Raw genomic sequence first — 12,194 nt, forward strand, 5'->3', positions numbered from 1 at the left:
TGCTTCCGTGACTTTCTGCACTCGAGTTTTATTGCGCGTACAAATTTAACTCGCGGTTGTAAATTTTGGACGACGTATTAAAATTTCAGACCGCAAGAGACGGGCAATAATTATGAACCTTGGGGGACAATTCATTCGGCCTCATGTAACGAGAAATTGCGACATTTCGGAACCTTGTTCGGTTCGGACCACATTTCTCGACAAACGATGACGGAATCGGTAAGTTTGATCAAAAAATGAATCGTGCATACGGAACTACGTATAAATTAAGACCAATCAACGATTCTAGTTTTCAGAAATTTGTAGTCTTTCGTCGCGCGTAAATAAACTCGGTCGCTGCGGCCATGAATTTGGCGCGAGACTCGTGCAAATTCTCATGAAGTCTCGACATATTCGTTCCACCTCATTTTCAATTGAAAGTTTACATATTAGAATTTTTCCTACACTGAGAAAAAAGATTGCTTCACCGAAACACACGTATATAGTTGCCTAAATTATATATAATTGCAAGAAACAATTGTTTCGTTGGTTTAAATAAGTTTTGTTTGCCGAATCTGACATTTTGACGTATTCGATCGCAGATAGCAAACGAATTTTACATTTTCATGCGGTTATATTTTGTAGAAAAAGTCGAAGCCAATGCCAAAATCTTGGAGGCATGCCGGAAGGCGAATCACCACGGGATACAAAAGGATCCTAAACTGGAGTCCAAAAACCTTGAGAGGCGCCGTGCTTCCGGCCGCTATTTGCATATGGGTTTTCGGCGTGGGGATTTTCGAGTACCCCTTCGGTCGACCCTGGAAGATTTTCAGCATTTTTTATGCGCTTGCTCTTTGGCTCATCTATTTCCTCATCCTCTACTTCTGGATGCCGGTGTATCACTCTCAGCTGATGTTGAACCCGGAAGGGCGGTTCTTCCTCATCGTCAACGTCATCAACGTCGCCATAGCAGTGGTCGCTACCTTACTCGGGTTATATGGAACCAGAGTACGTAAAAGTTAGCAAAAAGTCTGTTTTTCACGTATCTTTAATTCCATGACAATTTTAACGATACAATCGCAAACATTTTCGCCACCGGTGCGATTATTCTTGCGGAAGCTAAACGTATCACGCCGAGAAAAGAAAATTCATTGTTTCTTAATTAAAAGAATAATTTTTCGACTCGAATAAGCTGAAATAAATCGTCATAATTCCGAAGAGATGTTGCATCCAATTTATTCCAGTAAAATTCTTCAAATAGTGAAAATATTTCTTTGGTATTGTTCAAAGGTGCGATTAATTTCTTTTTCTCGGTACAGCCGTTTTCCCCTGGACTTGAAATTGACAAAGGCATTTTTGGGACCAGTTATCTTGGGAATGCTCTAATCTTTTTTGCAGAAATTCAGGAAGTGCTTCATCAGACTCGTTTTGGTGGACGAGACGATCGAGCAGCTGGGAATGGAGGAAGACTGGCGACGCATTTTTGTCATGTGCCTGGCAAGAGTGCTCATAGGCATCTTCGCCATCGTTTTCCTGATATTCTGCGAGATATCCTGGACCCTGTTCAACGTCAGCTTGCTGGACGCGTGGATATTAATATTCATCCTCCATCATCCCAGTCACGTACTGGGGGCTGCGGATCTCCACTTCACGACCTTCGTTCGGTAAGTTCAAAAATATGCACTTGTACCGTTTTATACCTTATATACAAATTCTTACGCGTATTATCAAATGTCCTCCCATTCCATCGTGAAATTCCATTTTTAAATGAAAAATTAAAAAATTGTCTATAAAAATGAAATTTCACGAGCAATACGGTCTTCTCTAGGGCCTCCACATTCGCGTGCTGAAGTTTCAAATAATTCGGTGTACCCAGTTTGTAGGGAAATTGTATAAATATTCTGACGTTTGATACTCCTTAAATGTGAGGGAAGTTGGTGAATATTTTCAACAACGCCCTACTTATTCTTCGATACCGTTTTATAGCATTATAGGGACTCGATTCACCCGATTGAACAATTTGTTACTTGAACTGAGCAAATTGAACGAACAGCCGAAAAGGTCCTGGAGGATTTTGAGGGACTCGGGGATGAGAATTTCCATAATCAGGGTAGAAACGACGCACGGTGCAGAAGTGGCGAGAGTGAGACATCTCTTGCCGATTATCAGGTAGACGTTTCCGTGTTGTCTAACCTGTCGGATGTACGAAACTATGTATCTCTTTCAGACATCTTCATTTGGAATTGTGTAGAATCTCGCGGGCTCTGTGTTCCATTTTTGGCCTGCAACTCGCGATATCGATGACGGGTCACTTTGTTATCTTGACAACATTGTTGTACAGTATATTTACATTGCTAATATCGAGGAATATCGGCATAAGAGACTTCGTCGAGCAAGCCATTCTGTACATATCTTGGGCTTTGTATTTTGGAACAAAATTCTTCCTGATTTGCCGCGAGTGTGCAACGGTCACTTCCGAGGTGAGCATTGTCCTCAAAACTGCAATGTTTTGTATTATTGTATCGTTTCTTCGGAATCAATGACCGGTTAAAAGATTAAGCGTGTGCCGATCTTATGTCTTTATACCGTAGATAAATTTGTTGAACCGTCACTTAGTCCCTGATCATTTTTACATCATAAACGGAAGTTGTACGTGAATTTAATTGTTGGCAATAATTTCAGGCGAGAAAAGCAAGTATGTTAATTTTCGCAATTAGCAGCTCCGTGGAGGACTCCGCCGTAAAAGAGGAGGTAAAGTAAGGTTTATCGATAAACTCGATTTATTAATTTGCCTAGAAAGCGATCAACAAATTGTATCACAATTTGGCAATGCAGGTCGAGCAATTTTCACTTCAATTGAGACAAAATCCGTTGGTCTTCACCGCTGGTGGTTTTTTCACGGTGGATTTTCAACTCGTTCAACAGGTGAATTGCAAAAGTGAGAAATTACGAGGAAGAACGGAAAGAATTGTAATCGGTGTTTATTTCAGCGATGTAGAAGAAACATTTACTCGTTTACTTAACTTTTAATCATATTTTCCTAACGAATAATTTTCTATTTCAGTTCGTTGCAACTGTAACGACTTATCTGGTACTTCTGATACAAATGGGAGGTCCACAATCAGCTTCGGAGACGGAAACCAAAAACGATAGCGTCACGAGTAATTGAATCGAAAAACTCCTAGAAATGTAATAAAACACGTACGATAAATGAACGAAGGTGATAAAAGTCTGCAATTAAGAGCGTTACATGCAGGGCGGTGCAAGACAAAGTGCACCGAATTCGGAAAGACCCGGGGCGATGCAGGTTCTTCCAATTAAAACAACCCCAATTTTATAAGTGAAAGTAGGGAACACCTTCGGGACATTCGGCAGTGGTCGTTGCAACGTAGAGTTCTTTTTCTTAACGTTGGAACAATTTCAGGGCGTCCAATTATAACGATTCCAATTTTTTAAGCGAAAGCGAGGAGCACCTTCAGGGACATTCGGTAGTCTTTTTTGTAACGTCGGAATAATTGGATCTTTGGCCCTATAATATAAGTCGGCCATCCAACGCCCAAGGTCTGGCAGCGTCTCGCGCCAAGTACATTTTTCTCGGAGTTCTACGAAAGATCGGTATCGCTATGATAAAAGTCGGAATCCGAATAATGGATCGAAATGCCGGGAACGCTATTTCGCAAGAGCATCTTAATGCCGGAGATACGCGGTAGAGTCCCGAGCCAAGTACGTATAATGTATCCGAAAGAGCGAAACGATGCAAATTGAGCCCGGCTCGGACGGCTCCAGTTTTTGGGTGAAAGTGCATTACGCGTTCCAGATATCTGAGAATTCAACGGAGAACGAACAACGTAGATTTCGCTCCCTAAACAAACGAAATACTAGCCCCGGTCCTGGTCTGGGATAAGTAAAGAAAAATTAGTTTAAATTGAAATTGCAAAAGCATCGTATTTTGGGACCCGCGATCGCGCGTCGAAGTTTTCAAGAATTCGGTGCACCTAGTTTGGATAGGTTTTGTATGCCGTTCGATATCACCCATGTCGAGATGGCCATTAAGAGCGGAGGACGTTGTTTCGAAAAAGCCGGCGTGGGCCCGGCCGGTCGAAGCAGCCCCAGTTTATTCGGTGAAAGCGAGCCGTATCTTCCAGATACCGGTAACACCGAAAGGTGGAGTCTGCACCGAAAGTGCACGGGGACCGAAGGAGTGCATTTCGGAGACGCCGCGGAGGGGCGCCCCGTGTTACGTCACGAGCGACCGCCATCCGATTGAATTCGATGCGACGCGACGCGACGCGATGCGCTCGCCAAGTATAAATATCGGCTCCACCCTTGTTCAGTATTCAGTACCTCGACCAAACCTCGACCAAACCACCGCGAGAACTTAACCTCACAAAATGGTGTCCAAGGTAATCTCCACGATTTTATTTTCCGAAACTCTACTCTTCTCGCATAACGTTTATTTCTCTTCTTCTCCTCCTTGGTTTTCATTTATGCCCCGGATGCTCTTCTGCTCGTTTTGATCGTCCTTTCTCTTACTTTATATTTCTGACCACGTTCTGGGATATTTACCTCGATTTGGTATTGCGCGTAAATTTCATACGTTTTTTTCAATACGTTGATATTCCTATTTGACGTTTACCGAGAGGTGGTGTAAACTTCTAAACATTAATTCTATTGCATTATTTGAATCGCGGTAAAATTATAATTCCGACAGTTTTTAAATGCTAAGTTCGCGTTTGTACAGTTCGTAGTCTTCGCCGCCGTGGTAACAGCCGCGAACGCCGGGCTTCTGCCGGCGTACCAGGCAACGTACCAGCCAACGTACCAGCAGGCCTACCCTACGCCACTGGCGTACGCAGCGGCGCCGGTAGCGAAGGCAGTGTTGACCAAGAGCGTGGACCCGGACTACGACCCGAACCCCCAGTACAGCTACGCCTATGACGTGCAGGATTCTCTGACCGGCGACTTCAAGAGCCAGCATGAGAGCCGCAACGGCGACGTCGTCGAGGGATCCTATTCGCTGGTCGAGCCCGACGGCTCTCGCAGGTTAGGACCGCCTAAAGTACCCTAAAACCCCGAAGTGGAACCTTTTGTTACGGAATCGAGTTGAGAAAATGGTGCAGACAGCGATTCGTAGGTTGCCATTACGTGTCCTCGTGTTCGTTTTGACTCTTGTTGCGTAAGTGTAGACAATAGGACGTTTTAAAAGAACTTGTCATTGTTTTCCGTGTGATCGTTACCGAACTCTACGAAAAATGGTGCCATCGTCGAATTCACGAATAGTCGTAAAGTTGAAATAATTGCCACGTCGATACACGAGAAAAAGGAAACACTTCCCGAACGTTAAGTAACGTTTCCACATCTCTGGACCGGCGCGCCCCTCGCGGCCGTTCCAAAAACTATACGATGTTCCTCACACTCTCCGTTTCTCTTTTCCAGAATCGTCGACTACACCGCCGATCCCCAAAACGGATTCAACGCCGTGATCCGTAAGGAAGCCACGAAGATCGCCGCCCCAGTGGCGTACGCAGCCCCCGTCGCGAAGTATGCGGCGCCATTGAGCTACGCCGCCCCCGTTGCAAAATACGCCGCTCCCGTCGCTTATGCTGCCCCCGTGACGAAGATTGCGACGCCAGTGACTTATGCCGCCCCTGTTGCCAAGTTTGCCGCGCCCCTCGCCTACGCCGCCCCCGCGGCCAAGATTGCGACGCCACTGCACTACGCGGAACCCGTCGCCAAAATCGGAGGCCCTCTGTCTTACGTCGCCCACGTCAGCTACTCCACGCCACTGTTCTCCTACTCTCACTAAATTCTGAAAAAATCATCTTCCGGGTACAACCATGACACGAACGGGTGGAGACGCCATTGCGTCTCTTCACCCATACTTTGGCTAGACTGTATCATAGTTCTCGACGGTGTGACGCGGTCGTACCTCGAATTTTTATAAACGTGTATTTAATAAGCCTCTTACCGTTATTTCCTTCCCGTTAATACTCCGTATAGTTCAAACGTAACCTCTACCGCGAATAGGAAAATCTACGAGTACATTTTATATATTTTTAAGGTAAAAAATGGGAGAGATCGCACTTACACGTTAAGGTGATGCGAAAGAGGCCTCGTTTATGACACTTTTCTCCGAACCGGATGTATCGAATCGTTTCAAACTTCCTAACGTGAATATGTAGATCTTAAGGAAGGTTCCGATCCTCACGGAATTTCAATTTGTTTATAGTTCAGAACATTTTGTATAAAAAATGAAATTTCATGAGTGTCAGGACCTTCTTTAAAGCCCTTATATTCGGGCGGCTTAAAGTTTGAAACGAATTGGTACCCCCAGTTCGTAAAAAAGTTTCATGAAGAATTGACTCCTCGAATGCCACTTTCACATCTCCTTAATTAGTCCTTCGCTTTTATTACATTTCGGCCCTTTGGGCAATTTCTCGAGTAAAGTAAACGAGTCCGTGATAAGTTCTCTTAATAGAGAAATAAACATTTATCGAATTGATGTGCCGAATTTTGGCGATAAGTATTCGATGCTTTTTTAAACGTATTTGGCGCGAAACTCTACCGAGTTTCCTGATAATCGCGAGATTTATCACCGACTAGTTGCAAGTACCGGCCAGGTTCGCAGAACTCGGAAATGGCGATACCGTGTTCCCGGCAACGTCCGTATATTTTCCGAGGATTCCGCCGATAAATATCGCACCTCGCTTCCGCGTGTGTCCCGAGATCGAATCCTGCGGAGGAATGCACGTTACGGGAAAGGGAGGTGCAAAACCGGATACCGAGAGAATCGCCCCAAGTCACGACAAAACCCTACGAGATAAGACATTTTCATGGGACCGGAGAGATATTTTCTTCATTCAAAGAGTAATTATTTCAATCAAATAAAATCCAATAAAATGGATTGCTTAAGGAAGAGGTAAAAAACACACTTGACGAATTTTATCCACTCGGAAGAAATTTATTCCAAACAATTTCTTGTGGGCAATGAACGTAATTTGCTAAATATATGTACAATGTTATTTAAGTTTTGGAAGTTTAAGAATAGGGTACATAATCGTGGTTTGCGCATTTCCAAGAGGCCCAACAGAGTGGATAAAAATGGCGAACGCTTCCGTGTATGTCCCGGGATCGGATCCCACTTTGGAATGCACATCCAAAGTCGGAATTACGGGGAAGCGAGATGTAAAGTGGGATATCCAAAGCCAGCCCGGATGGAGAGATAATTCCAGGAGATTCTAGGGAGATTCTAGGGAGATTACCGGAGATGGTGAGAAACCTGTTGGGGGATTTACGGAATCTCGAGTTTTTTTTATTCGATTCATCGACGTAGATTCCCAACGATTTTCGAGATTAAAACAGAAGTCTCTTAGAAAGCGAAATAAACGCATTTCTGAACTTTGATCGGGAAATCTCATTTTGTTCGAATAGAATTAACGAAGACATTTTAATTAGGTGTCTCCTCTTTTATCCGAGAATTTCAAGATGGCGGCTCGCTCTTTTCCGTTAAATAATCTGAAACCGAGACTTTTATGGGAAGCAATGAATTCAACGGGTTCGATAATAAATACAAGTAGCTTATTACGTGTAAACTGGCAGTCATGAACGACTTCCTCGTGCACATGACGCAGCCTGGGGGCGGTAACGTAAACGTAACGTAAAAAACGAGCTCGAAAATTTATGTACTTGCGGTACCTGATGTATAATCAACTGTAAAATAATTAATGTAATAAAGCAAGTTATTGAACGATAACAATGAGTACGTTTAATTAGACCAGCATGTCCAGCAAACCCTCTAATCGCCTATTCCTGATCCTTGAAAATCACCTGTAGATATAAGGTGCCACCTCCTCGGTTGTCCTATGATCCTGTTAGAAATCGGAATTTTCAACCCCTAAAATTTTTGCCCGGGATAATTCCGTGCCACCTCCTCGGTTGTTCTATGTTCCTGTTACAAATCGCCAGAGGTGGAACAGGATCATAGGACAACCGAGGAGGTGGCATCGAGTTTCGTGCCACCTCCTCGGTTATCCTATGTTCCTGTTAGAAATAGAAAATCTCCCCTAAAATTTTTGCTCGGGAGAAAATCTGTGCCACCTCCTCGGTTGTCCTATGATCCTGTTACAAATGAGAAATTTCGACCCCTAAAATTGTTGCTCGGGAGAAACTCCGTGCCACCTCCTCGGTTGTCCTATGTTCCTGTTAGAAATCGGAAATTTCAACCCTTAAATGTTTGCCCGGGAGAAACTCTATACCACCTCCTCGGTTGTCCTATGATCCTATTCCATCTCTGGCGATTTCTAACAGGATCATAGGACAACCGAGGAGGTGGCACGGAGTTCTCCTGGGCAAAAATTTTAGGGGTTGAAATTTCTGATTTCTAACAGGATTATAGGACAACCGAGGAGGTGGCACCGAGTTTCGTATCTTAGATCTACGAGTGATTTTCAAGGATCAGGAATAGGCGATTAGAGGGTTTGCTAGACACGCTCTTCTAATTAAACGTACTCATTGTTATCGCTCAATAAGTTCCTTTATTACAATAATTATTTTACAGTTTATTATACCTCAGGTACCTCAATTACATACATTTTTGAGCTCGTTTAAAAGAATATTAACAAATTGTTCAGTCTTGTCGTCGGCTCCTTCTCTCGTTTCTTCAGGTTGAGACCTCGTAGATGATCCGGCCATCACTTGGTTGCTTCAGGTCATACATGACCGCCAGGGTACATGCACCCCATGCAGATGTATACGGTGACAACGGGAATTGTTGCAAAATATATGAAGATGAGATGGAAGAATAATAAATGAAGAAGTAGGCGCGTCTTATGGCTACCCGTGGATATATTGTCATATCCCTGGAGATATACATCGTCGCGAAGAAACGAGTTTAATCCCGATATGGGATTAAACTCTGGAACAAGAAGGGTGGGCGTACATTACGGATTAATATTCACTTTCATTGCGCGCCGTCTGTCGGGATTACGTAATTCTCGACGCGCTCGTCCGTCTTTAAAATCGCAAGATCGACGCCTCTGGAAAGTGCAGACACCTTCAATACGAAACCGAGATAAATGTCCTTTCAATTTCGATACTCTTTCTCCTTCCTCGTTTAATCCGCGATTAACTCGAGAAAAAATCATTTGTCGGAATTCATTTTACGTAATGCTTAACCTCTCTCGTACGTTTTTAATATCGTAAATTTCACGCCTCGTGCAGGGTACACTGCAGACAATTTTAATACGAACCCAAGATAAACGTTGTTTCGATTTCGATGTTCTCTCTTCTTCCTGAAAACGCTTTTAACTAAACTATTCGGTCGCCCAAAACCAGGAAATTATGAAACGGGCCCGGTAACGTAACGAGTCACGTTTGAGAGGGGCAATTGAACGAAACCTTCGGATTAGGAAGTCGAATAAGTAAGCCTAAGCAACGGCGGAAGGACGCCGCGCCGGCCGCGCCGCCATCTTGCGCAACGGCGCGCGCGGAGCCCGAATTTCGACTTTTATCCCCCCGTCTTTTTTTCCCTCGGTAGTGTTTACCTCCGCGTTACATAACCTCGATACACGGGGCCCATTGACCGTGCGGAAAGATCATTACGACGGTTTTTCGAGAGCTGCTCCAGATGGAGCATTTCTCGTCCCTTTGCCGGGACACTCGAGTTACTCCAGATACTCGTAATACTGGCAATACTCGTAATACTCGTAATACTTGTCGCGAGAAGGAAAGTACGCATTGCCAAACGCCCAGTTTCGTCATTGGCCTCTCTTCCCTCTCCCGAAATTATGAATTTCTGACCGTCGGGTCCGCCATTGAGTTACCGCTCCTCTCGGGAAGAAAAAGAAACCCGTGGCTTTCCATACGAAATTAACCTCCGAGAAATCGCGTGCCTCGTGATTTATTTATCAACCGATCACTAAATGGCGTCCGACAAGACTGGACGGTCTTTTCTTTCTTTCTTTCTCTCTCTTCGATCGTTTGAGGTTATGCGAGGCATCGCGTGACATGCACGGATAATTAAGGGTATTCGATATCTTAAGTATGAGTAAATACAGAAAATTTGGATATGTATTTGCACTCTCTGTCTTCACTGGTCACGGAATGTTTATTTCAACTGAGAATGGTAAAAAAAAATGGCGTCCTAAGAGAATGTTTCATATTCACCACGAAACGTTATTGAAACTTAATATGCTATTTCAACGAAAGACCGGAAGTATTCTACCAATGGAATTTCAGTGGAATGGACATTTTCTACATTTTCGTCTCTTCTTCTGTTTTTCTCTCCTTTCCTCGAGCATCCTCGAGATTGACGTAACGATAAAACCAAACTTAGGTTTCCATTAACGTTTATAATTATATCTCAAAACGGAATTAAATGTGATGATTGAATCACTGGGATAATTATATAAGAAGAACCCTCAAAATTATCATGTTGTAATCATTAAGTCTTGCTGATCGCGATTTAAATGAACGAACATAACCTGTTCTAAGGTGTAGAATTTTTGGATGCCATTAATTTGGCAAAATTTCGAAAAGCAAAAATGAAATACCCGATGCTGCTCCTCATCAATTTAGTATTCATTGATTATGGTAACGTTTTAAATAAATAATTAACATGAAACATGCTAAACAACGGAGAGAAAAATGATTCCCTTGTTTTTAATGTTGTCCCATTTTAAATTTTTCATGAGACTCGTCTACGCGTACTGAATGTTTCGTCGGCATCGATGAATTTAATTAAAGCATAAAATAATTTTGACTTAGACTCGATTACTTTTAAGGTTTAGATAAAGTACAATAAGGAGCAATTAATTTAATTTTCCTATCGCTTTCCAGTTGCATCCCTAAAGTGCTACATGTGCATGATAAATAATTGCAGCGACCCCTTCGACCCTGAAAAAGGCGGAATTAAAACCTGCTCGCATAGTACTCATTTATCTCGTGGAAGCAAAAGCATCTATTGTCACAAAGAACTGGTACATTACGGTGAGACCTCTCACGTTTACTAAACTAAAGAAGAACGATTGCCCCCTTCGTATCACCTTAATTCCGCTAAAATGATCTTCTCTCATTGTTGGGTGAAACCGTAATGAGAATTTGTCCTAAAGTTTGCAGTTTCCTTTGTAAATGACGTTTGCCAAAACTCTTTTTTACAGTCGACGGACGCGTGTCGGTTTATCGAGGATGCGAGTGGGAGGAAGTGATGCTTTATGGTGACAGTCATGGTTGCATGGAAGATTTTTGCAACAATTCTTCCACTCACCTTGTCAAAATAGCGGTTCTTATTTCCTCCCTTGTAATTTCAATAGTAATGTATACTTTCTACCGGAATAGTTAACTCCAGACTAGACGTCAGTTATTTCAAGTTTAATTATTTCATTAACAGAAAGGTTTCATGATAACAGCGACAATAACTTTGTTCATTGACCAGTGAAAATTGGAAAAACCGCCAATTTGTTTATACCTTTTTCTTCCAACTTTTCAATATTTCAGTAAAAATAGAAAGTTATGAACGATCAGTTTAATGTATCTTAATTAGTGGTGGTAATTATAATAAAGCTTAAATTATTGCCGATAATGGTTACCGACGTTGGAGTTGCTTTGCATAATGTTGTATTGAAAGTAAAATTTCAGGTTTTTTTATGTTCGCCCATTTCATTTTAGAATTAGCCATTGCAAATGACGGATCAATTAATATTCTTTTGTAAAATAATGCATCCTTAGTATGTGGTAAAATTGTTTAAGCGCTTCTTTAAAAAATGATCCATAATGGCAGATAATAATAATTGACCAAACTTAGTCGAAACTATCATCAGTCCTTAAATTGTAAAAAAACATTTTGACGAATCGCGGAGATACACTTTTGTTTTAAGACAATGGAGGTTATGTTTGTCCCTTTCGACAGTCTCGGAAGATTCGTTAAATTAATAAACTAAAATCGCAACGAAGCAGACTTTGTAAAAATATACCGCTTAACGGTGCGCAGTGGTTTACCATCACATGATATTTTTAATTGTTATACCGGAGTGGCTCTATAATAATTTCTCACAACTAAACGAAGAGGTTAACTAATTATAAGACTACTTTCACATTAATTATGAAAGTTCTATTAGTTCTTACGGGGTTGGTTGTACACGGTAAGAGAAATGAGTCTAAAATGAACGAGCCATTAACTTTTACGTTAAATTAATTCTTAATTGTTTAGGTAGTCGACT

At 42.3% G+C, this 12,194-nt stretch overlaps 2 protein-coding genes across 2 annotated transcripts; both read left to right on the plus strand.

The window, feature by feature from the left end:
• Positions 1-207: 207 nt before the first annotated feature.
• LOC105701428 lies at positions 208-3,194 on the plus strand. Its single transcript, XM_023433270.1, has 7 exons — positions 208-219; positions 625-987; positions 1,378-1,643; positions 2,207-2,459; positions 2,662-2,730; positions 2,815-2,956; positions 3,044-3,194. Exons 1-7 carry the CDS (start codon positions 208-210, stop codon positions 3,130-3,132), a joined length of 1,194 nt encoding a protein of 397 aa, XP_023289038.1. The 3' UTR covers positions 3,133-3,194.
• Positions 3,195-4,325: 1,131 nt separating this feature from the next.
• LOC105701441 (cuticle protein 21) lies at positions 4,326-5,995 on the plus strand. Its single transcript, XM_012428180.1, has 3 exons — positions 4,326-4,382; positions 4,721-5,022; positions 5,416-5,995. The coding sequence occupies exons 1-3, from the start codon at positions 4,371-4,373 to the stop codon at positions 5,783-5,785; spliced, it is 684 nt and encodes a 227-aa protein (XP_012283603.1). The 5' UTR covers positions 4,326-4,370; the 3' UTR covers positions 5,786-5,995.
• The last annotated feature ends 6,199 nt before the right edge of the window (positions 5,996-12,194 follow it).

The sequence above is a fragment of the Orussus abietinus genome, unplaced genomic scaffold, assembly GCF_000612105.2.
Source record: "Orussus abietinus isolate OABI.00-Male unplaced genomic scaffold, Oabi_2.0 scaffold89, whole genome shotgun sequence".
Classification (NCBI taxonomy): domain Eukaryota; kingdom Metazoa; phylum Arthropoda; class Insecta; order Hymenoptera; family Orussidae; genus Orussus; species Orussus abietinus.

Bases quoted from the DNA above. Each gene is read 5' to 3' on its own strand.
- LOC105701428 (XM_023433270.1), top strand. The intron at 1,644-2,206 runs GTAAGTTCAAAA...TATCTCTTTCAG, and splicing joins CACTTCACGACCTTCGTTCG to ACATCTTCATTTGGAATTGT. The intron at 2,957-3,043 runs GTGTTTATTTCA...TTTCTATTTCAG, and splicing joins AACGGAAAGAATTGTAATCG to TTCGTTGCAACTGTAACGAC.
- LOC105701441 (XM_012428180.1), top strand. The intron at 5,023-5,415 runs GTTAGGACCGCC...TCTCTTTTCCAG, and splicing joins GAGCCCGACGGCTCTCGCAG to AATCGTCGACTACACCGCCG.